This window comes from Lithobates pipiens, unplaced genomic scaffold, assembly GCF_037356315.1.
Source record: "Lithobates pipiens isolate NorthernLeopardFrog02 unplaced genomic scaffold, aLitPip1_a1.2 Scaffold_3, whole genome shotgun sequence".
Classification (NCBI taxonomy): domain Eukaryota; kingdom Metazoa; phylum Chordata; class Amphibia; order Anura; family Ranidae; genus Lithobates; species Lithobates pipiens.
Window position 1 is genome coordinate 124,709,640 of NW_027507790.1, and position 26,559 is coordinate 124,736,198.

Consider the following 26,559-nt stretch of genomic DNA (forward strand, 5'->3'; position numbering starts at 1 on the left):
TTTATAGAGAGGTCCGTGCCTTTCCAAATCATGTCCAATCAATTTCAATTTAATACAGGTGGACTACAATCAAGGTGTAGAAACATTTGAGCAGTTTTTTTTTTTTTTTTTTTTTTTTTAATAAACTCAGACCTTTCTAAAATTCTATATTCACTTTGCCATTATGGGGCACGGAGTGTAAATTTATGAGAAAAATATAAATTTAAGCAACTGTAGTATCAGGCTGCATCATAACAAAATTGAAAAAAGTGAAGGGAGTCTGAACACATAATTAAAAAAATAAATAAATATATATATATATAATTAGTGTGTTTAGATTTTATTGCAAAAATCTGCTGAATGTATTGCATATGAGTTTCAATTGGTCCCGCCTAGCCCCATTCCTGTCCTGTCCAGCCCGGTCACTAATTGGAATATCTGTATAATTGCTTGTGTTGGTACGGCAATCTCTGTGGGGTTTTTTTTTTTTTTGTACAGCGTGCTGCGTTAAGAAAAAAAAAACTGTACATGTGTACCCCACTTGACACCTATGATTAAGAAAGATGTATATACTTACCTATTTCGGGCTGCTCTGGTCTCATCGTGCGATGCCCTGTGTCAGCCAACAGCAGCTGCAGGGGAGAGGAGAGGGTCGGTGACTGACACAGGGGAGCCGGAAAACACATGACCAGACCCGAGCAGCCTAAAAATAGTTACGTATATACATCTTTATTGTACATGTTAGTCAGCATAGGTGTTATGAGATGGGAAGGAGCATTTTTAGTTAAACTAGTTAGGTTTAGCTTTGAATTCTACTTTATTAACCGCTTGAGATCTGCGCTATAGCTGAATGACGGCTACAGCGCGGACCTGCTTTGACGGGACTACCTCTATTGACGTTGTCCCATGCACAAGCGGCCTGCGCGCCCCCTATGAGGCTCGCCTGATCACGGATCGGAGCAAGGGGTCGATCCCGACCCCCTTACCACGTGATCAGCTGTCAGCCAATGACAGCTGATCATGTGACACAACAGAGCCGGTAATCGGCTATTTTTCCTCGCGAGGAGAAATAAAAAAGCAACATCAGTCCCGATCACGGCCAGCTTATCAGTGCCCATCTGCCCCCTGCCAGTGCCACCCAAATAATAAAAAAGTGCCCACAGTGCCACCTATCAGTGCCCACAATCTGCCTCAACAGTGCTGCACCCCAGTGCCACATATCCGTGCCCAGCAGTGCCGCCTATCAGAGCCACCTATCAGTGCCACCTATAAGTGCCCATCAGTCCCATCTATCGGTGGCACCCATCCGTGCCACCTTATCAGTGCCCACCAGTGCAGCCTATCAGTGCCCACCAGTGCCACCTCATCAGCGCATTTCAATGAAGGAGAAAAATGACCTGTTTGCAAAATTTTATAACAAACTATTAAACATGATTTTTTTATTTTTTTATTTTGCATCTTTTTTTGCTTAGCAAAAAATAAAACTCCCAGCTGTAATTAAATACCACCAAAAGAAAGCTCTATTTGTGGGGAAAAATGATAAAAATTTCATTTGGGTACAGTGTTATATGGCCGCGCAATTGTCATTCAAAGTGCATCAGCGCTGAAAGCTGAAAATTGGTCTGGGCAGGAGGGGGGTTTAAGTGCCCAGTAAGCAAGTGGTTAAAATGTAAACAAAGAGTACTAAACCCTAATGAAATAAATATATATATATATCTGGAAGCTGCCAGCATAGAAAGTGATCTCTACACCTGAAAGGAATATGTTGAAAGAAATATGCAGCGCTACCCCACTTACTCGTACACTACAATATTGAATAAAATAAAATATGAAAAAATATATATAGATTAAACCTATGTGCAAAAAATGAATGTGCAAATCGACAAAATGGTATATAAAAAAAACACAAATAAAATATTCATGTGCAATAAAATGCAATCGATAAAGTGCAAAATGCAATATATTGTGACCTAAGTTAAAGTGCAGAAAAGTTCATAGACCACACAAATGATCAATAACGTGCAATCTCCAATTAGCAGCAGTGTTCATAAAAAATGCAAAAAAGTGCAAACAGTTCATAGATCACACAGCCAAACTGTGCAGTGCAGGCTCCAATATATATAATGTGATCCTATGGTAAATCCATGCAGTGAAATACAGGCTTTAGCAGCTCCCGATAATGTGACAGTCCACCATTGATTCAGTGCTAAACTTGTGAACCACCTGTTTCCCCCAGCCTCTCACCTCTAATGGAGACCATCAGTGGCCAAATCAAACGTAATACAGGTGACCCGCTGACTTTTCCTTCTCTCCTCGTATTACCAGCCCGGTAATTTGCCAACCATAAACCGGATGATAAAAGAGACAAGAGGGGGACTCCCATGTGTAGAATGTAATATACAGTACTTTATTAAAACAACATCCACACTTACAGGTCGTAGTAGCACTTTCAAATAGATAAACAAAGGAACTTCCGGTCTCGGCCGCGACCGGAAGTGACGATCGTGACACCTGGCTCCTCTCTGACGCGTTGCGTCACATCCACGTGACTTTTTCAAAGGGTCTTTTTTTTAATAAAGTACTGTATATTACGTTCTACACATGGGAGCCCCCCCTCTTGTCTTTTTTATCATCCGGTTTATGGTTGGCGAATTACCGGGCTGGTAATACGAGGAGAGAAGGAAAAGTCAGTGGGTCACCTGTATTACGTTTGATTTGGCCACTGATGGTCTCCATTAGAGGTGAGAGGCTGGGGGAAACAGGTGGTGCACAAGTTTAGCACTGAATCAATGGTGGACTGTCACATTATCTGGAGCTGCTAAAGCCTGTATTTCACTGCATGGATTTACCATAGGATCACATTTATATATATATTGGAGCCTGCACTGCACCGTTCGGCTGTGTGATCTATGAGCTGTTTGCACTTTTTTGCATTTTTTATGAACACTGCTGCTAATTGGAGATTGCACGTTATTGATCATTTGTGTGGTCTATGGACTTTTTTGCACTTTAATTTAGGTCACAATATATTGCATTTTATTGTACAGGAATATTTTATTTGTGTTTTTTTATATACCATTTTGTTGATTTGCACATAGGTTTAATCTATATATTTTTTTTCATATTTTATTTTATTCAATATTGTAGTGTACGAGTAAGTGGGGTAGCAATGCATATTTCTTTTAACATACTTTATTAAAATGTATATTTTAATCTGCTTCTAGCTTGACGTGTGTTTCCTGTATACATTACAAATGAACAATTCCTGTTTTTTTGCAGAATCAAATTTAAGTCGATGTGGATTTCGGGGCTCCTCATGTTTGGGATTACCTTTCAACCCATCAAAGGTATGTTTAATTTCACATTTGGAACATGATATCAGTGTGGATGAGTAGTAGCAACCCTGTAATGTCCACCACCTGAAAAATGACAATGTGGGCTCATAAGCTCCTGTATCGGTTAAGAGATCTCTGGTTTATTTATGTATAATTTTTAGGTACTGTCAGAGTAGGTAGAAATAGCTAGCTTTATAGACGTCGCATGCAGCACCAACTCCCAGTAAAGTACGGTACCGCTTTACTGTCCTAATATACAGTCTTTTAACGTGGGGGTGTCCCGTGTTTCAGTAGTTCGACTATAGTCGCCTAAATAAGCAACAACATGAAGGCCATCACACCATTTTTTTTTTTTATTACTTTTTTGCAGTAAATGGTCCCCCCTGCTTGTTGCTTCACTGCAGGCCCTATTCAGTTTGTGTTTTTTTTTTTTTTTTTTTTTTTTTTTTACATTAGACCATGGAATGCTCCTTTTCACATTGTAAAAGAGTGCATGTTCCAGAACACTGCATGAAATTTTTTTTTTTTTTTTTTTTTACTGTTTTTGTATAGCAAGTGCAGACATTTGTGTCTTTGTTCATGACCATGTCCACTAAACCTCTCCATCATTTCTGTACTGATAAAGTCTGAATTGAGGAAAATGCTGCTTTCTCTTACATTCACCGACTGACACAGCTCCTCTTTCTTTAGACCATTGGGTTGTTACGCCACCTTTAGGAGACATGACATGTAAACATGTAATATAAAAACCAGAACTTTCTAGTTCCGCCCAAGGGGCGGCCCCTTAGGTAACAACCCCTCAGCCTGCCTTGCAGCTTCAGTTTTTTTTCTGCCTAGTGAAGAAGGACCTAGGAACCCTGCGGGCCCATCGGTCCATGTTTTTTTTTTTTTCTGCAGAAGCTTTACTTTTTGCGCAGAATTAAAGATCCTGTGATCTGCTATCAACAGCCGGCTGGGTGACAGGCTGGATAATCTAATCCTTGTAGTCTCCCCAGCCTGGCCAGCGAGCGTGTGCAGACCAGAGCTCCACGCTGGCTCAGTCACGACATGCCTCAGCTCCAGAGGCAGTCGGTGAGCGTTAATGCTCCGGGGCACACATATGACCGGGCTGTCTGTGTCAAAGTGTGCCGGGCCAGCAGCCACCCCGTAATAATTGGAGAGTGGGTCTGTGATGGAATGTCTCCCAGCTCTGCAGGACTGATAAGTACAGCTCTCCCTGCCTTGGTGGGGCTGAGCAGCTGGGCATTCTCTGGGAGGTCAATTTGGGGATCCCTCACCTCCCTCTCTTCTCTCCCTGTCCCTTTCTTCCCTCCCCCCCTTTCCTGTGGGAGATGCTGCATGTGCCACAGACAGGGGGCTCTCACCTGGGGGGACTGCACTGGTTGGTTGTGCCATGGATGTGTGTAGGTCTCTCCCTGGAGGCTGTGTCTGTTGATCTCTGTAGCGCTGTTCAGTGCCATTTATCTGCCTGTTTTTCACTGTCCCTCATGGAATACAGTGCTCGGCGGCCATATTTTGGTAGGGCAAGGAGCAGCATGCTTCCCTGTAGTTCGGCGGCCATTTTCCCTGTGATTATGTCCTTTATACTGGATGCTTGGCGGCCATTTTCTTATAGCCTGAACGCGTTTTTGATCAGTTTCAGCACCATTTCCAGCAGCTCTGCACAGCGCAGTGTGTTCTCTTATGCACCTGAGAGCTGACACAGGCACTACTAGCTGGACAGCGCAGAACCAGTCAGGGTGGTGAGTCCTGCAGGAAAGAGGCCCCTCAGCCAGCAGCAGTTAGGACAGTGATGGTCCCACCCTCCTAAGTCCCCATCAGGTGGCAGACAGGATAGGATCAGCATGGCTTCAGAAACTGATGTTTCTTCCCCCAAAATCCAGGCAATTGCAACCGGTTCGACTGCAGTGCCTCTGGACGCTTTGTCGGTGGTCCTCAATTCGTTCGTTGCCAAGATGGAGGCGGTGCGTGGGCACAAAGGTGGTAAAAAAATGGCCCCTGACACCCCCCCCCCCCTCCTCCGGGGAGAGCTCTGATGCAGACTCGGGCCCTGCTGAAGCTGGTGACCCCTGCTCTGTCGTTTCAGATGGCACTGACCAGGACTGATCGGACAGTGAGAATTAGTCCCCGTCCGGGTCTGTGCATGGCACGGCGCTTGTGGGAGCACTTATCACAGCTGTGCGTGATTCCCTGAAGATTCAGGAGCCAGCAGATCCCTCTGCTGATGTAGCAGTCCCTTTTGGATCCCGTAAGCCTGCCCGTTCACCTAAGGTTTTCCCGCATTTGACTTATTTTGATAAGTTAATTTACAAGGAATGGGGTTGACCGCAATGGACATTTTCGGTCCCCAAATACATGGCGGTGTGAGCCTTCTCAAAAAGTGGCCGTCTCCTCCAGTCGTGGACCCCCCAGTATCCAGGTTAAACAAAGTAACCACGATCCTGGTAGGGGGGACTCCTGCATTTAAAGTGGAAGTAAACCCATCGATTTTAAACAGTTAAAAAAAAAAAAAAGGCAGGCCGGGAATGCTAACTGCACATTGGCTGTGCTCTCGGCCAAACTATCAAACCATCCAATGGCTGGTGTCATAACGAATCGCATATGCAGCACCATAGCAGTTGAAGATTAAACAGAGGCAAAGATGGCAGCTTCCTTGGCTGAAAACGATAGGGGAGTTTACTTCCACTTTAAGGACCCCACGGACAGGAAGGCCAGGCAGTGGCTCGTTCCTTGTTTATGGTTGTGGGGTTAACCATGCGACCAGTACTGGCACCCGCACTTGTGTCTCAGACGCTAACCGAGTGGGGAAAACTTTTGCACCGTGAATTGGGAGATCAACAGGCTTCTCCTGTCTGCTTGGAACTAGCAGACCAACTAGTGCAAGTCCTGAAGTACATTTGTGACGCAGCCCTGGATACCCTTCCTCTGTTATCCAGGGCTTCAGTGTCAGCAGTGGTGCTGAGGCGCCTGATTTGGCTAAAATGATGGTCTGCTGACCAGGCATCCAAAAAAGCCCTGACTAATCTTCCCTTCCTTGGCGACCGGCTCTTTGGAGCCTCTTTGGATGACATTATTATAAATGCCACAGGTGGTAAGTACACCAGTCCCACAGGCCAGGAAGGCTAAGGAGCCACGCCGTAGGCAAGGGCCCTCTTTCACTGCTCACAAACGGCTTTTTTGTCCGCTCAGAGCTTCAACCAAGAGTCCCCAGCCTGACAGGATGACCTCTGAAGGATCTCTGGAACCGCAAGCCTGCGAGCAAAAGTGCTACCGCATGAAGGTTTGGCCCCGCCCGCAACACGGGTGGGGGGTCGCCTTCGGGAGTTTGCAGCCCGGTGGGCCTCTCGGCTGTCTGACCAATGAGTCTGAGATCTGATTTTCTCTGGCTACAAGATAGAGTTCCTCTCTTGGCCACAAATCAGATTCTTCCCCTCCAGCATACCCGTACTCCTCCCGGCTCGCCGGGAGGCCCTTTTGGGGGCGGTAAGGGACCTGCTAAGTTGCGGGGTGATAGTACTAATTCCGGACTCGAAATGTTTCCAGGGGTTCTATTTAAACCTGTTTATTGTCCCCAAAAAGGAAGGGGTATGTCCAATCTTGGACCTGAAAGCCCTCAATTACTTTGTGAAAGTGCAGAGCTTCAGAATGGAATCGGTTCGCTCAGTAGTCGCTGCACTCCATCAAGGGGACTCCCTGGCGTCCTTAGACATCCAGGATGCGTACCTGCACATACCCATATGCCTTTGGCATCAGAAGTTTCTGCGATTTGCAGTTGGGGAAGCCCACTACCAGTTTGTGGCTCTCCCTTTTGGTTTGGCATCAGCCCCCCCGAGTTTTTACCAAGGGGTTGGCTCCTGTTTTGACGTTGCTGCGGGTTCGCAATCGTGGGATGCCTACACTATCTCCTGAGAGCATCTTCTGCCTCAGAGTTAGAGGAAGATGTGGCGATCACCATGCAGAACCTGCAGGAATTTGGGTGGCTGTTGAACCTAAAAAAGTCGGTGATCGTACCGACTCAGCCTTTGGAGTACCTAGATTTACTGCTGGACTCCATGGAAGCGAGAGTGTTTCTCCCTTCAGACAAGCTGCAGACTCTCAGAGCCACGGTAAAACTGTTGATGAACTGCAGGTGGTCATCACTACGCTTCTGCATGCGAGTCCTGGGACTCATGGTGGCCTCCTTCGAGGCAGTACCATATGCCCAGTTTCACACCAGAGTCCTGCAGAAGGAGATTTTGGCGAAATGGGACAAATCTCCTTTGTCCCTGAATCGGCAGATTCAGGTAAGCCAGTTAGTCAGGGATTCCCTGATCTGGTGGCTGAGGTCCCCGGCACTTCGGTCCGGGAAGTTGTCCCTACTTCTGAAGTGGACAGTGATCACAACGGACGCCAGCCTATCTGGCTGGGGTGGAGTAATGGGAGTTCAGTCGATCGAGGGCCTCTAGTCGGTGGAGGAATCCAAGTTGCCGACCAATCTGCTCAAACTGAGAGCGATCAGGCTATGCCTCTCCACATGGTCGATTAAGACTTTGAGGACATCCGATTAGGATCCAGTCAGACAACACCACGGCGATGGCATATGTCAATCGCCAAGGAGGGACAAGAAGCTCGGCCTCTGCACGGGAGGTCGCTCACATCCTTCAGTGGGCAGAGCGTCATGTACCGGCCCTGTCGGCCATTTACATCCTAGGAGTGGAGCACTGGCAGGTGGACTACCTAAGTCACCAGATGCTGGACCCAGGAGAATGGGCGTTTCATCCGGAGGTGTTCAGGCTACTGTGCCTGTGATGGGGCACACCAGACGTGAATCTTCTGGCTTCCCGTCTCAATCGGAAGGTGCCGAGATTCATGTCCAGGACAAGGGATCCTTGGGCAGACGCACTGGTGGCTCTGTGGGATCAGTACGAGCTGATCTATGCCTTTCCTCCGCTGAAACGGTAACCATGTCTGCTCCGCAGAATGGAGGCCGAGGGGATTCCAGTAATACTGATTACTCCAGATTGGCCCCAGCATCCCTGGTATGCAGACCTAGTCTGCCTGGTGGCAGACGCCCCTTGGCGACTGCCGTTACGAGAAGAACTTCTGTCTCAAGGTCCAATTCTCCATCCTGCTTTACCACCGCTGGTTTTAACGGCATGGCTATTGAGAGCCAGGTGTTGAGGAACCGGGATCTTTCGGACTCAGTGATCCCAACTATGCTAAGAGCATGGAAATCTTCTTCTCGGAAGATATATCATTGTACCTGGAAGGCCTATATCTCCATGTGTGAGGAGAAAGGATGGCGTCCACGCGCCTTTTCTATATCCAGGATCCTGCTGTTTCTACAGCAAGGAGTAGACCAGAAATTGGCTTTAAACACCATTAAAGGACAAATATCAGCCTTTGGCTGTCCTTTTTTTTTTTTTCAGCGACCCCTGGCGTCTCACTCTCTAGTGAGCACTTTTGTTCAAGGGGTCCGACATGTAGTTCCTCCGGCGCGTCCACCGTTACCCCCGTGGAATCTGAACCTGGTGTTATCGGAGCTTCAAAAAACCGCCATTTGAAAATATCAAAGATTCCCCTGTTGACTCTTTCCCACAAAGTGGTCTTTCTAGTGGCCATTACATCGGCCAGGAGGGTTTCGGAACTGGCAGCCTTGTCTTGCAAATCGCCCTATCTGACATTGTGTTACCATCTCTGTGTAACATCACATCAATGAAGGCATGGCGGTCTCGTCCGCCACCATTTCCAGGTGGATCAGACAGATTGTAGTACAGGCCTACGCCTTGAATGTGCGGGTAGCCCCCTTTCCGGTCACGGCCCACTCCACAAGGGAAATCGGAACGTCTTGGGCCTTCCAACATCAAGCGTCTGTCGCTCAAGTGTGCAAAACGCCGACTTGGTCGTCTGTTCACACTTTTACAAAATTCTGCAAGGTAGATGTTAGTGCATTGGCTGATGCCTGTTTTTGCCGCAAAGTTTTGCAGGCGGCTGTATAATTGCAATTGCACATACATTTTTTTTTTTTCCTTTTTTTTGTTTGTTTTTGTTTTGTTTTGGTAAAAACGCAGTACTTTTGGGGATGTCCCAATGGTCTAGAGAGGAGCTGTGTCAGTCGGTGAATGTAAGAGAAAATAAATAGGATTTTTTGTACTCACCGTAAAATCCTTTTCTCTGTAACTCACCGACTGACCCAGCACCCGCCCCTCCTATTTTTCTTTACGTTATACTGCTTGTTGACGTACTGAAGCTGCAAGGCAGGCTGAGGGGTTGTTACCTAAGGGACCGCCCCTTGGGCGGAACTAGAAAGTTCTGTTTTTTTTATATTACATGTTAACATGTCATGCCTAGTCCTCTCCTAAATGTGGCGTAACAACCCAATGGTCTAAAGATAGGAGCTGTTTCAGTCGGTGAATTTACAGAGAAAAGGATTTTACAGCGAGTACAAAAAAAATCCTATTTTTACAATGTTAAAGAAGCATTCTCTGGTGTAATCTTTAATGAACTCTCCTATTGGAATAATGTACAGTGGGGAAAATGATTTGATCCTTTGCAGATTTTTAAGTTTGCCCACTTACAAAATAATAAAATGATGATTTTTATCATAGGTTCATATTAAATGATAGAGACAGAATATTAACCAAAAATCCTTAAAAAACATGATAAAAATGTTATAAACTGAGTTGTAGTTCAGTGAGTAAAATAAGTATTTGATCCCCTACCAACCAACAATAATTCTGCCGCCCTTAGACTGGCTACAGTATGTGTTCATGTGGTACACAGATTAGTTCTGTCAATTTTAGGAAGGTGCTCCTAATGACAACTCATTGTGTGTGTATAAAAGATACCTGTCCACAGAATTTTTCTTCCATTCAAACCTCACCATCATTGACCAAAGAGCTGTCAAAGGACACAAGGGACAAGATTGTAGACCTGCACAAGAAGTTTGGTAAGAAGGAGACAACTGTTTTTGGAGCGATTATTCGCAAATAGAAGAAATACAAAATAACCATCAATTGCCCTCGGTCTGGAGCTCAATGTGAGATTTTGCCTCATGGAGAAGAGTCTGAGATCGACTCAGAACAACATGGGAGGATCTTATGAATGATCTCTAGACAGTTGGAACAACAGTCACCAAACAAACCATTGGTAAGCCAATACGCTGCCATGGATTGAAATCCTGCAGCGACGACAAGGTCCCCCTCCTCAAGAAGGCACATGTACAGCCCTGTCTGAAGTTTTCCAATGAACATCTAAATGAATCAAAGAAGGATTGGGAGAATGTGTTGTGGTCAAATGAGATGAAAATTAAGCTCTTTGGCATTAACTGACTGTGTTTGGAAGAAGAAAATTGTTAACTATGACCCTAAGAACACCATCCCTATAGTCAAGCACGGAGGTGGAAACCTTTATGCTTTGGGGCTGTTTCTCTGCTAAGGGTACAAGCCGAATTTGTCGCATTGAGGGCCAATGAACGGGGCCATGTATTGTGATATCTTGGATGAGAATCTTCTTCCCTCAGCCAGAATACTGAAGATGGGTCGTGGATTGGTCTTCCAGCATGGCAATGACCCAAAACATACCGCCAAGTAGAGCTACACGATTATGGCTATAATGAGAAGCGCAATTTTTTTGCTTAGAAGATGGGTCACAATTCTCTTACGATTCTCCCGGCGTAATATCATCTTTCGCATTCAACAAAATAATTGGGCTAACTTTACTGGGGTGTGTTTTTTTTTATTTTTTTTTTTAATTCTTTGAAGTGTATTTTTGCCCAAAAAATTGTGTTTGAAAGACCGCTGTGCAAATACAGTGTGACAAAATATTGCAACAATCGCCATTTTATTTCCTAGGGCCTCTGCTAAAAAAAAAAATATATATATACACACACACACACACACACACACACACACACACACACACACACACACACACACACACACACACACACACACACACACATATATATATATATATATATATATGTATATGTATGTATATGTTTGGGGGTTTCAAGTAATTTTCTAGCAAAAATCTGATTTTAACTAAGAAACAAGTGTCAGAAAAAGGTTTAGACATTAAATGGTTAAACTTCCTGCATATTCACACCAAAGTTTTATCCCTTTGATCTAAGCGGAATAGTTACAATGTTGTTAAAAACTTGGCAGACTGCCAGAGTGAGCAGAGAACTCTCTATACTTGTTACATGAAAGAATCGGGAACCACTGCAATACAGATCGTCAGAGGGTGTGAATCAAGATTGCGACCTTTTAACGATTAATTGTGCAGCTCTACTACCAAGGCAACAAAGGAGTGTATCAAGAAGAAGCATATTAACCACTTCCCACCCGGCCAATGTATATATACGGCGGGTGGGAGCCGCCTGCTCCTGATAGGACGTTCAGGAACGTCATTCAGGAGCAGCGGGATCGCGCGCGCGCCCGCGCAGCGGCGCGATCCCGATGTGCTCGTGTCACCCGGACACGGCACATCTCAGATCGGCAGGAGGGCTCTGTGATTGGCCCTCCTGATCACATGACGGCCGTGTCCAATCACGGCCGTCATGTGATGTAAACAAACAGCCGGTTGCTAGGCAATCGGCTCTCCTCTCCTCACACGGAAGTCACCGCTGAGAAGAGGAGAGCAGAACGCTGCAGCCGGCTGATGATCAGTGAGTATGGGCTGCTTTTCACAGCTTTTTACTCACTGATCATCAGTGTAGTGTAAACACACAACACACCACACAGTGAAAACACAGTCCCCACATATGTCCCCAAAACACACATGTCCCCAAAACATACATGTCCCCAAATAATAAAAACACATGTCCCTAATAATAAAAACATGTCCCCCACATATGTCCCACTAAAATCACATGTCCCAATGATTATCTGCACACATATGTACGTGATCACCTGCACACATATGTACATGATCATTTGCGTACATATGTCCGTGATCACACAAACCAATTATTATACACTTAACGGAATTTTTTTTACCAAAAACATGTAGCAGAATACATTTTGGCTTAAATTTATGACAAAATTTGATTTTATTGGATTTCTTTTCAAATAGAAAAAAGAAAATATTGTTTTTTTCCCAAATTTCCGCTTTTTTTGCGCTTATATCGCAAAAAAAAAAAAACGGAGTCGTGAATAAATAACACCAAAATAAAGCTCTATTTGTGCGAACAAAATGATAACAATTTCATTTGGGTACAGTGTAGCATGACCGCGCAATTGTCACTGAAAGCGCTAGAGCGCTGAAAGCTGAAAATTGGGCTGGGAAGGAAGGGGGTGAAAGTGCCCTGTATTGAAGTGGTTAAGGACATGGAGTGGCCTAGCCAGTCTCCAGACCTCAGTTCTATAGAAAATGTATGGAGAGAGCTGAAACTTCAAGTTGCCAAGAGACAGCCAAGAAACCTTAAGGATTTAGAGAAGATCTGTAAAGGGTGGACCAAAATCCCTCCTGACGTGTGCAAACCTGGTAACCAACTTTAGGAAACGTCTTGCCTTTTGTGCTTACCAACAAGGGTTTCCCCACCATGTTTTGCTTGGGGATCAAATACTTATTTTGCTCACTGAACCCCAACTCAATTTATAACATTTGTATTGTCTGTTTTTTTTTTTTTTTTTTATGGATGTTTGGTTGATATTTTGTCTCTCTTTTTAAAATATACCTATGATACAAATTATAGACCTTTTACTTTCTTTGTAAGTGGGCAAGCTTACAAAATTTGCAGGGAATCAAATAATTTCCCCACTTTAGTACCTGGGAATTCTTGTTCTTCACTCTTCTGTTCATGGATACCACATAACACTTTCTTCCCATTCTAGAGCATAGTGTGTGTGTGTGTGTGTGTGTGCGCTGTTTTATTACCATGAGGCGCTGTGCACCCAACCCAGAGTTTTGGTGCTCACAGGCGGGACAGATGTAGCACCCAGTCCTACTGTTGTAGCGTGATATGGCTGGACTGGGATGATTGCTGTACTGCGTTGTCGTACTCACATTTTGGGCATTATTAATCCTAGAACACACAGGGCCCCAAGAACAAGTACCACTTGGTACAGCGTTCAGCCGCATGCAGTCACAGCTTGCCGTAGCCTTTGACAGGCTTCGGGCAGCTGGGCTGGATGCTGCACCACCTGTCCCTCCTGTATGAACTAAATGCCAGGATGAATGCACAGCAGATAGACACTCTTGTGTACATAGGACCTTACAGTTTACAGTTTGGTTTTGTATTTCTTTTCTCAGGGCCATGGAATCTATCACCCTTATGATAGCGGACACATAGCAATGACATATACAGCTCTATGTAGCTTGCTGATACTAGGAGATGACTTGAGCCTGGTGACTAAAGAAGCATGTCTTGCAGGGCTGAGGGCCCTTCAGCTTCCAGATGGAAGGTATGATGTTTTTATTTCTTGCTCCCTAAAATGGACCTAGAGTCAAGTGTTGGCATAAAGCTGTTTCTTAGTTTCCCTGAGATGGATGCATATTCTCTATAGACCCAACTACAGGAATAAGGAAAAAAAAAGATTTTTATAACGGCTTACCTGTAAAATCCTTTTCTTTTTTAAGTACATCACGGGACACCGAGCCATAATAATTACTATGTGGGTTATAGTCCACCTTCAGATGCTGGACACTGGCACACCCTAAACAGGAAGTTGCCTCCCCATATAACCCCTCCCATACCGGGAGCATCTCAGTTTTGTAGCAAAGCAATACACATGTATACTAGAAAGAGGGGCGAATACCTCTGTGTCCTGTGATGTACTTCAAAAGAAAAGGATTTTACAGGTAAGCTGTTATAAAAAATACTATTTTCTTTAATCGTACATCACGGGACACAGAGCCATAGTAATTACTATGTGGGATGTCCCAGAGCAATGCCAACTGAGGGGAGGGAGACGCAAGTAGGGCACCATGAGATCAGAGGACTTATACTGCTGCCTGCAGTATACTGCACCCAAAGGCGACATCCTAATGTCTTTTTACATCCACCTGATATAATCTGGTAAATGTATGGATTGAAGACCAAGTTGCGGCCTTGCAGATTTGGGCCATGGAGGCTTGGTGATGCACTGCCCACGAAGTTCTAACAGCCCTAGAGGAGTGCGTTTTGATTTGAGAGGGTAGAAACTACCTCTTTAAAAAATAAGCTAGAACGATTACTTGTCGTATCCATTTAGAATAGTAGCTTTCCATGCTGCCTGTCCTCTTTTAGGACCTTCAGACAATACGAACAAAACATCAGTTTTCCGAATCTGAGCAGTCATCTTTAAGTAGACCGCACTCACCACATCAAGAGAATGTAGTGATTTTTCTTCCATAGTACAGGGTTCTGGAAAAAATAAAGATAGAACAATATCCTGGTTTAAATAAAAACCTGATACTACCTTCGGTAAAAAGTTAGGATGAGGACGCCATACTACCTTATCCTTGTGAATAATAATAATATGGCTCTTTACAAGAAAAAGCAGCCAGTTCTGATACCCTTCTTGCAGCAGATATGGTTACCAGAAAAAATAGTTTACTTGTCAAAAAAGGGAATATGTCGTATCGGTCCAGAAAAAGGCTGTTTTTTTTTTTTAATACCGGCAAAAACGAAATTAAAGTCCCAAGGGTTCACGTGTGACCTAACTGGGGATTAAGCCGTGTTACCCCCTGAATAAAGTTACGAACCAAAGAAAGAGGAGCAAGTGGTCATTGAAATAATACGAATAAGGCCGAGACCTGTACTTAAAAAGCACTCAAGGCCAATTTTATTTCTCACCCATCTGCAGAAAGTCAAGAATTCTACCTTTTGACCTATTTCCTGGGGTGCACCCCCTGGTTTCACACCAGGATACATATGCTTCCCAGACTCCATAATATATCATTATGGAGGCTGGCTCCCTTGCATTAACCAAGATAGAAACCACGGAACCTGACAGCCCACATTTCTTCAGAGAATAGCCAAACTGTTGCATTTTAGCGTTTGTAAAGTAGGATGGAATACCGGGCCTCATGTAGGTCCCCTACTGTCATCTTTTTGATCCCTGCATACCAAGATTTCCTGTGCCCCACTGGAGGCCACAAGAATCACGACTTCCCATCCTGCTTGATCCAGTGAAGATGTCGTGGACGCAGGCAGAATAGGAGAGAATGCATAAATCATTGAGAACCGATTCCATGGGAATAGCAAGGCATCTGTTCCGAATCCTAGTGGATCCTTTGTTTTTGACACAAAGGTGATGATTTTCTTTGTGTTGAACCTGGACATAAACAGATCTATGTCTGGGATCCCCCATCTTTGACATATTGACAGGAAGATATCGGAGTATAGGAACAATTTTCCTGGGAACAACTGCTGGCGACTCAAGTAGTCCACCTGCCAGTTTTCTATTCCTAGAATGAAGACTGCCGATAGGCAAAGTACATTGTTTTCTGCCCAAGGTAGGATATGATTCACTTTTCTCTGGGCCGCACAACTTCTTGTGCCCCCTTGGTGATTAATATAGGCCATTGCTGTGGCATAGTCGGATTGATTCCTGGCAGGACAATACTGTAAACTGAACGTTCAAGCCCTCAGAACCAATTGCCTTGCCTGAATTTCTAGAATGATAATGGAAAAGGTAATTTCTGATCTGGGCCACTTTTATGGTAAATGAAGGAAGGATTTTCCTCTTTGCAGATTTTTGGATATTAACCTTAAACTGTTGCTCCGGCGTATCCAGCCTACAGTAGCTGGTATTTCCAGGTGTTCCATCTGGGTGCTAACCAGGCCCGACCCTGCTTGGCCTCTAAGATCAGACGAGATAGGGCGCTTTCAGGGTGGCGTGGCTGTAGGCTTTGTAATCAGTCACGCTGAGAAGCTAATGCTTGAATCCTTTGTTCCAAGCCAATAGGATAATGTTTTGCAGCAGTCTCAAATGAAACTGAGCATAAGGAACGGCCTTGAATGAAGCCAACATCTTTCCCAACAATCTCATGCAAAGTTGAATAGAAGAATTCATCTTGCTTTGACCATCTCAGTCTGTTCCTTTTTATGGCTGATCTTTGCCTGGGGCAAGAATACCCTTTTCTGGGTGTACCTATGATCAGACCCAAGTATCTTAGCCCTTTTCATGGTTTTAAAGAAGATTTCTCCTAGGCTGAGAAACTGACCTAGATATTCCAGGTAGTTGAATGTGGTGAGCATAGTTTGGTATAAGTGACTAGACTATCAAGAACAGATCGTCCAGGTAAATCATAATCATTATACCTTGGGCCCTTAATCTGGCTAGAAGAGGGGCCAGAACCGTAGTAAACACTCAGGCTGCAGTAGCTAGACCGGAAACCGAGCTACACACTGAAAATTTAAGATTTTTCCACCTTGAAAGGTAGATATTACTAGTGAGCTAGGAAATGGGCATATGGAGGTATGCATCTTTGACGTCGATTGATGCCAGAAGTTCTGCTCCTTGTAGGATGGAGATAACTGATTGGATTGACTCCATGCGATAAAAAAAGTGGTTATATTCAGGAATTGAATTTAGATTTTTGAGGTCCAGAATGTCCATTTGGATTTAACCAAACCCCAACCTCTGTTCTTACATGGAGGCCACCATGATCACTTTTTACAAAAGATAGTCCAATGCTTGAGAGAGAGAGAGAGAGAGAGAGAGTTATTTTTCTCTCTATCCTTAGGGACATTTGATCTGAGAAAATGAGGAGACAGGAACTCTTGGAACTCCAGTTTGTACCTTGGAGCTATTGAGGAAGTCGCCCCATTCGTCTTGACACACTTCCTGCCAGATCCTTGAGAACTGCTGAAGAATTCCCCCTATTGAGCGAGCGGGGGCACCTCCTCATAAGGAGGCTTCAGTATCTTGTAGGTTTCCTCCCCCAAGACCTCTTTTGTCCCTGGGGTTAACCCTGATGATAACCTTTTGAACCTGACGGCGGAAGCCGCTGTGACTGCCTGGAAGCTGATGACCCTGGCACAGAAGGAGCTTTAAAAAGGAAAATACATTTACTACTTTTCTTAAATGGCAAAAGGGGTACTTTTTCCACAAGAATTTATTTGGCTGTATTATCCAAAACATCTCCAAATAGCTGTTTCACATGAAAAAGGAAGACTAGCCAGGAGCTTCTGCATAGTGCTTAGTGAAGGACGCAAGGCCTGAAGGATAGAATCTCTCATAGCAACTATTGCAAACATAAAGCTGGCAGATCCTGGGCCTGCTGAGCAGGATAACCTTGAACAGCTGTGGGTGATCCTCTCAGATACAAAAAAGATTTTCCAGCAATGAGTGGACAGGAATGGCATGCACAGCTTGCTGAAGCTTTAGCGAACCCAAACACTCAGTTAAGGGTACATAAATGTAGAGCGAACCTTTCAGTAAAAAATTGCACCATCAATCTTAAGATTGAAACAGCTGATTCTCCCTCATTTGACACCACAGAAGAGGAGTCATCAGCTTCACCACGGTCCCCTGACAGAATTCGTCTTCTCCCGCCCCTAGTTCCTCAGTTTAAGGGTCCCGGGCAATGGAAGCGAACCTGTCGCATTTTGACCCATACTGGGATGCTATTAAAGTTGCTAAACTTCTTTTATTTATTTATTTTTAATCATGGCTGAGGAAAAAGATCTTTATAGTAACATAAACAGGGGCTGCAGTGTTGAAACCGGTTGCAAATATTTCATGGCCCTGATGCTCACTCTGACCAGCCACCCTCTCTCAGGGGAGGATGCCATTTGTAGAGATGAGTAGGCTTTCCAGAGCTTGCAGGAGATGGCCGTTAGCTCTTTTTATTTATTTTTTGGGGGGGGGGGGGGGTTGTTTAAACCCCACCTTCTGACCTTAGCCCGATGCACAAAGCAGAGGTACTACCAGAAGAAATCACATCCACTGCTTGAGCAATAGCTGCTGCTATTAATGCACAGCCTGATGCAAATAGTAAATGTGTCAAATAGGAAATGCCAAAACCTCTTTCATGCTCCTCTTTGATCTCATGTCTCGCTGCCAATTTTGCAGGCAGCACAAATGGAGTTTTTTTTTTTTTTTTTTTTAAAACACACTCCCGCATTGGAGGACGCCAATGCCATGCTAAGTTCCGCCCCCACCTTGCATCGACCCCCCCCCCCTTCTCTTTGAAAAAAAGTTTTCCCACGCAAGCACGGGCCTCTGATCTGACGGGATCTGCTGAGGGAGGAATGACGTGGAGGAGACCTAGAAGCCGGCGCTGAGTAGGGGCGGTGAAAAAAACGGCATTGCTGAACGTTTTCAGTTCTCCCTTATACTCAGCCTCATGAAGAAGGGAAGAGTTCAGCCCAGGTGGGGGTGTCTGGAGGAAGCAAAATCCCCCAAACGTACCGGAGCTCTGCCTGCTAGACGGAGGGAAAAAAAGTGCTACTTCTGTGACACAACGTGATCTCTGAGCAAAGCATGAGAAGGTGTGTGCTCCATACAGCCCCCAGTGGTGACACTTAAGCTTGACAATATTTACATTAAAGGAGACATTTCATAAGAAAACTCCACTTACCTTTCCCGCCGCAGGGTTTTCTGTGGTAAAACCAACAGACCTATTCTTCACCCTTCACAGTGGGTTCCATTAACATACCTTCAGGAACTGGGGACCCTCTGGGAACCCACAATCCTGGACCTGTAATAGGACTCCGCCAGTAAAACCTTATGGCCTTAATACCAAAATTACTGGATCCCGGGGTCCAGCTCTATAAAAAAAAGTGGTGTTTTTACAAGCAAAACCTTGTTTCTTTGGATATGAGGCCCAGGCACCATTCAATTTGGCCTAAAAGACACTTTGAATGGATCCGGCTGCATAGCTAGCCCCAGCAAGGATTGCTCCAGTGGAGCTCAGCACAGCACATAGTCACTCATGACCAACACCTTAGACACTGGCGAAAAAAACTGAGATGCTCCCAGTATGGGAAGGGTTGTATAGGGAGGCAACCTCCTGTTTAGGGTGTGCCAGTGTCCAGCACCTGAAGGTGGACTATAACCCACATAGTAATTACTATGGCTCTGTGTCCCGTGATGTGCAATTAAAGAAATGCTTTTTTACATTAGGACCTCCTGCATTGCCAGGGTTACCTGCTCATTATGTCCAAGGGTACAGAAATAAGTAACACTTCATTCCTTGATATGTGGGATTGGTTTAGCACTACTGCTTCCAACTGAGGTTGCACTCCAGCCTCCTGATGATGGCGTGATATTGCCTTCAGACTAGAGTGTCAGAGTTGAGAGTGCTAGAGTGGGGGGTTAACAAATATAGCCTGTTCAAATCCTCTTAGACCTAATGAACATATACCCATAGAAATCCAGGGAGGTTAGGGTGGTAGATTGCAGGGCTGCAGTGACGTTTGTTACTACAGTGCATAGATGTGAGTCCAGCCTACCCCGCCTAGTATTTGGTCTCTGCTGCAGGGGAGGATCGGTTCTGCAAGACTATTAACACTTGAATATTATAATCTATGCGCTCCCCCAGGGTCTAATTTTAGGACATCTCTTAACATATGATATTTTGTAATCCTGTGTACTGTACCTGTAGCTGCTGTAGCAGTATAGACAGGAAGGTACTAAGCTATAAGAGCTTTTCTTCACCTGACATACACATTCTACACCCATGAGGCTGAACAATGGAGAGAATGTGTTCATCCTTCATTCTCCACACACAGAGATTATTACACATTTTCAGTAATATTTTCCCACTGAACATAATTTTTTCATCATTCAGCTTACATACTAGAAATCTCATGCAGCTAAACTTGCTGTACAATCTGATTGTAAGGTTAGGTTACTGTACTTTTCATGTAACTTTCTTCACTTCAGATGGCTTACACCATTGTCATCTTGCTGTGTAAAAATGTAAAAATTTTTTCCCCCGCAACAGTTTCTGTGCAGTACCGGAGGGCAGTGAGAATGACATGAGGTTTGTGTACTGTGCTTCCTGCATTTGCTACATACTTAATGACTGGTCAGGAATGGATATGGAGAAATCAATTGAGTACATTAGAAGAAGCATGGTATGTACCATTTATTTGGGGTGTGTGTATGTGTGTTTTTTTTTTTTTTTTTTTTTTTTAGCATACAGCATAGCTGTTTTATATTCATCATTTTAAAACCTAAGATAAACCGTAAGAGTGGCTTTGTATAAAGTAAGGTGCATGGTGAGATTGCAGCTGTCAGGTGGTGTTGTCTATGGTTTTCTTTTTATTTACCTACAGTGATGCACTCTATTACCGTATTTTTCACTCCATAAGATGCACCTGACCATAAGACTCAATAAAAAAAAATATTCCGAACCAAATGGTGTACCAAAATATTTACCATTGCCGATAAAATGCAGCCTGACCATTGCCGATAAAATGCAGCCTGGCCTGTGCCGTTATTGCAGCCTTACTTTTGCCATCGCTCAGGCTGCTCTGTCTTCTATCTCGACAAGCCGGGAGATCGCCCACACTAACGTGGTGGCAAGGGGCAGCGCTGGCGGGGGGGGGGGGGGGGGGCCTGATGTACATTTAGACCAAAAGATGCAGAGGCATTTTCCCCCATATTTTTGGGGGGGAAATAGTGCGTCTTATGGTACGAAAAATACGGTATTGTTTGTTTTATTTTATTTTTTTATGAATGATATGTTAAATAGTGAGTGACTTTGGCAAAACTCTTTAGAAGTTGGAAGGAAGAGAAAACATGCAAAAGGAAAAACTAAAGGAAGAGGCAAAATCTGTAATCAAAGCAAATTCTCACATGGCATTGTCCTTACAGTTTTCTCTTTGCTGCTCATTCTTTCATCCTTTTACCCCTGTGACTTTGTCTAAAAATTTTGGCATGAGTAAATCATTAGGGTGGCTAAAGCGAATTACAAACAGCGCACAAATATTAGAGCCCCCCCAAAATAAATATATATATATATATATATATACACACACACACACACACACTTTCAAACGTTTGGAAAAATGCACTTCACTGACATCAAAAAATAAAAAACTAAATGGTAAAATTAACCTGATTTGTATATTGTGAATGAGGATGTTGCGCCGAGTAAATAGATACCAAACCTGCTACGGTTGAAAATTGCACACACTCGTGGAATGGCGACAAACGATGGTTCTTAAAAATCTCCATGGGCGACGGTTTAAAACATTTTTAACAGTTACCAGGTTAAAGTTACAGAGGGGGTTTTTTGCTAGAATTATTGCTCACACTGACGATTGCGGCAATACCTCACGTGTGCTTTGAACACTGTTTACAGTTGCGGGCGCAACTTACGTATGCGTTTTCTTTGCTGTGCTTTTAAAAAATATATATTTGTTTATTTTTTTAACACGATCCCTTTTAAAAAAATAAAAATAAATCAGATCACTTTTATTGCTGTCACAAGATATATAAACCTTCCTTGTGACAGTAATAGGTGGTGACGGGTACTCTTTATGGAGGGATTGGGGGTCTAAAAGACCCAAAATTCCTCCTTTTTGCACTTAAAAGTATTCAGATCGCCGAAATATGCGTTTGTGAATACTGTAATTTTTAAAAAATCTGCACCATTTGCAGCTACATAAACCAGAAGTGAAGTCATGACTCCGCTTCTGGGATTTTGGCTTTGTTCGGGTCACCGCCTAGTCAACTGACATGCTGGATGGTAGCTCGGATCTCTTGGTGGGGTAAGAAAGGCCCAGAAAGTGCGGTGGCCCCTCCCGCTGCCTGAGATAACGGACGACCGTCTGCCAAGCCGGATCAGCCATAACCATATAGCCGACCGCCCGCTCTAAAAAAAAAAAAAAAAAACGGTACCGGGTATAGCCTGCAGCTGCATTCACCTCCTCCTACCAACGTACAGCTACAGCGGTTTGGGGGAAGTGGTTAAGGCAGACATGGACATCCAGCAACAAATTAGTCCACCTTCCATTTGCCATCTTGCCATTCAAGCAAGAAGAGGTGGCTGGGATCCGTATGTGTGATGCTTTACACAGTGCTTTGAGGATTCAGTGTTTTGCATTATAACACTGGAATTTATTGGGATCATTTCAACATTGTTATTAGCCTTATAATAACTTGGTAAACCCAAGGTAATATTTGTGCACTTGCAAAAAAAAAAACTGTAAACCTTAGTGACAAAAAAAACTAAGTAAAATAAAAACTGAATTGGATCGAACGGACAGCAGCATCTAAATCACCAAACCGAGTAGGATATATAACGAGCTCCAACCAATCAATATAAAGTGCGCTATCCTTGTGCTAGGTATAAGTTAATCACATAAGAGACGCGATAAAAGTGTATTAAACATATGATGAACTCATCCTAAATTGAGCTCTTTGGACGTGATATGTATGTCCAAAAAAAGGAAACCTTAGGCCTCATGCACACTGGATGTTTTTACAGCAGCTGTTTTTGGCTTCAGATGTTTTTTTTTGCTACAGTCAATAAACTCTCCAGCATGTTATCCTGTGTCCATGCACACATAGGCTGTTATCAACTGTTTTTGGCTGTAAAAAAAAACAAAAAACAAAAACCCAAACTAGTGGGTTCTGAGAGGTTTTTCAGCTGTAAATGTGCTATAACGTCAAAAAAACGCAGATAAATGCTCAAAAACTCGACTCACAAGCATTTTTGTATTGTTTTTCATACATTGGAAGAAAAAAATAAAAAAACGTTTGCGCTGAAAAACGCTATTGCAGAAACGTTGAAAAACTCACTGCAAAGCTACTGGCAGTTTGAGAACGTTATAATGTCCAGTGTGTATGAGGCCTTAATCACAAGCTTCAGCCATCAGCCTGTGTGAGTTTTGTTCAGCCAGCGACCACTGCCACATCACATTCACACAGCCGGCAGCACGGTGCCTCCCCCTCCCGCCGGCGGCTCTCTCCTTCTGTGGTTCACAGGCTGTTCTGCACTAACCGGAGCCCAAGCACACATTTGCCAGCTGGTGCAGGGAGATTGCAGTGAAACCTAGGTAAATCCATGCCTTGATCTTACTTGCAAACAGTAAAGTCGGGAGTGTGGGTTTCAGATGCACCCTTTCCTGGCCAGCACAGCCGGGGGACACTTCTAACCAAGCTGATCTGTGCTTGCTTAGATGGTGGGAAGGGGAGACACTGGGGTTTATTAGACCTCTTATGTTTTCATAAAGATTACCTGTCGCCTGCCCAATGCTATCACATATGACTTTATTAAAGTGATTATATATATATATTTTTTTACTAGTAATGGCGGTGATCAGCAATTTTTATGGGGACTGGGACATTATGGCAGACAGATGGGACACTTTTGACACCATTGGGACCACTGGCATTTATACAGCAATCAGTGCTATAAAAATGCACGGATTACTGTGTAAATGTCACTGGCAGGGAAGGGGGTTAACTGTGTTCCCTAGGGAGTGATTCTAACTGTTGGGGAAGGGGACTGACTGGGTGAGGGGAGCGATCGTTGTTCATACTAAGTATGAACAACAGATTGCTCTTCTCACCCCTGACAGCACGGAGATCTGTCTGTTTACATTGACAGATCTCTGTTCTGTCTGTGTGGCGCGATCGAGGGTGCCCGGCTGTCATTGCGTCTGCTGGGTACGCGCATCGGCTTCGGCGCTGTGGGTGCATGCGCCTCCTAGTGGTCAAAAGGCGGACCGGCGTACAGTTATGTCGGTTCGCCCAGGGGAGACAACCTGCTGCAGTACAACAGCGGCTGGTCGAGAAGGGGTTAAAGCATCACCTATGGGGATTTTTGTGGCACCATCATTTTTGACGATATTGCGGGCGCACACAATTTTAAGACATGTAATGTTTTGGTATCTATTTACTTGTTGCAAATTCATCTTTTATGTTTTAACCAAAAATGAGTATTATATGGTGTGGTTTTGCACTAAAATTTATTTTATTATAGTTTCTCCAGAAAATGTGCATTTTAATAAACAGTTGCGCAAATATGTGAAACAAAAGTTTGCAACGATCACCTTTTTATTCTATAGGGCCTCTGCTTTCAGAAAATATATAATGTTCTGGGGGTTGATGTAATTTTATTGCCAAAAATTAAGATTTTTACATGTATGCGAAAAAGTAAAAAAAAATTGCTCTGGACCCTAACTGGATATATAAGGTGCAAAAAGGTGCTCATATTTTCTAAACTTCAATAGTCCCTCTTTCGAATGCATTAAGGTAGAAAAAACCTTGAGTCTTTAGAACCATTTTAATATTGAACATTAAATGAGAAGTACGGTCAAAGCTTTTTTGGCTGTATTTCTCTTGTGGATCACAGAGCGTTGACTGACAGTCTTGGAGCAGAGCTATCTGCAGTCACATGATCACTTGGTTCTTGGTCTTAAAGTAGACGAGGGCTGCAGCATGGAGGGGAGTATATAAGTTTGTGTTTGTTTGTTTTTGTTCATTTAGTTTAGCTTGGAAAAAGTTGGAAGTTTAGGTTGGAGTAAGGATATCTTGGTAAATGTTGGTAAATGTCACACTTTTTGGGGAAAAGTTTGTTTGGGTGTGATCTACTTTTTTGGGTTCCTGAATTTGCTGGGGGGAAAAAAAAAAGCTTTAGTTCTTAGTGGACCCTCCAGTGACCCTATGGAATCACTCTTTTCCTTTTCTTCTCTGCAAAATTGAGATGAAGAAGATTTTAGTATTTTAGTGATTCTCAACACACCTAATTGGCTTAGGAGAACAAGGTACTCTAACGGACATATGAAGGACTCTCAGTGGGCCCTCTTGAATCATCGGGAACTACTGCAGCAAGGGCTACTACACCGTCATGTCTCTTGGTCATTGCTTTTTATGGAACAACAATGGCTTATGAAGCCCAAGTCCTAAGGGATGGTGCCTGTCAAATTTTGGTCAACCCTACCCACTTAAGGATTAGGAAGTCAGCTGCTTAGAAAGCCTACTATTGAACATGGAAGCCACATTTTGCTTGGGGCGAGATGAGGAAATTTCATCCAAGGAATTTCTCTCTGGGGTGCATTATGTTCCTCCAATCTGGTCTAGATCAGCATCTGGCTTTAAATTCCATCGAGGGGCAAATCTCCACCTTGGCCATTAATTTTCAGAGACTGCTGACCCTTAGTTAATGTGCACATATCTCCCTGTGTCTCTGTGAGATCTTAACCTGGTTCTTTCAGCTTTTTAAAGACACTTTTTGAACCTATTAGTGGTATTTCCTTAATAGCAAGGTTGCTTTTTTTTTTTTTTTTTTGCCATCATATCTGTGTGATGGGTCTCTAAGGAGCCTTTTCTAGGGTTTCACAAGGACACCGTTCGTCTGAAGCCTAAAGCCTCTTTCCTCCCTAAGGTGGTCTCTTCATTCCACCCTAAACAGAAAATTGTTCCTCACTTCCTACCTCCTGCTCCGAACATCCAATGGATGTTTCTCTTCACTGTCTTGATGTGGTGTGCGCTGTTTAGAGTATATATCTTTTATCCTATCAGATTTCCTCTTTGTTTTTTCCAGAGTTCCAGGTGCTCCCCACTTTTCTTTTCGCTACAACATGAATTAGACAAGTCATCATTCAAGCTTATAGACTCAAGGATGGGGTTTCTCCCTTCCTTGTTAAAGCGCACTCTACCATATCTGTTAGTGTTTCAGGAGCTTTTCATGAATGGGTATCTTTCTCAGATTTGCAAGACTGCTATTTCTGTTTGCATATTTAAGTTCTACAAGGTGGATGCTTGGATACTGAGACTTCTTCTGATGCCACTTTGGGCATAAGGTGCTACAGGCTGCTTGTCTTGATTTGTTAAGCCCTTCTTGATGTGGGCCATTTGGCATTGTTGCTGTTTTGCCCTCTCTCATGGTAAAAAACAAAGATCTTGTGTCCACTTCAGCACTCCAAGAAACTCATTTTATTGTGTCAAAAATCCTATTTGCTAGAATACTGCTAAAGCATCCTTCCCCCTCCCAAACTAAACAAGTGTCATTTTTTTAAATGTTTTTTTTTTTCCATCCTTTTTATAATTACTGATTCGTTGCCCTAAAACATAGCTTTATGTGTTAATATAACACGTGCACTTGTATGGAATCTATACAGGGTAATGCAATATTTGCTTCACATGGTTTTCTCCTCATATTTTATAATTTTTCAAGATTTTATTTGCTTTTGCAACCACCCTCTGGCATTGGATTGTAGGCACATTGGTATGTAGTCATATTTAAATGGATTTTATATCATTAGGATTGTAAAAACATTTAAAAAAAAAAACAACCTGCAAACACCAGGAAGCAACTGTTGTTATAGGTGAGTTATAAATTATGTGTAACTTTTACAGACTACGATTTC

At 43.6% G+C, this 26,559-nt stretch overlaps 1 protein-coding gene across 1 annotated transcript in view; it reads left to right on the forward strand.

Moving 5' to 3' along the window:
- PGGT1B (protein geranylgeranyltransferase type I subunit beta) overlaps window positions 1-26,559 on the forward strand; it is a 91,313-nt gene that overhangs the window by 26,884 nt on the left and 37,870 nt on the right. Inside the window, exons 3-5 of the mRNA XM_077462255.1 lie at window positions 3,259-3,326; window positions 13,551-13,702; window positions 20,178-20,310. Of these exons, the coding sequence (XP_077318381.1) occupies window positions 3,259-3,326; window positions 13,551-13,702; window positions 20,178-20,310 (353 nt within the window). The remainder of the gene's footprint in view (window positions 1-3,258; window positions 3,327-13,550; window positions 13,703-20,177; window positions 20,311-26,559) is intronic.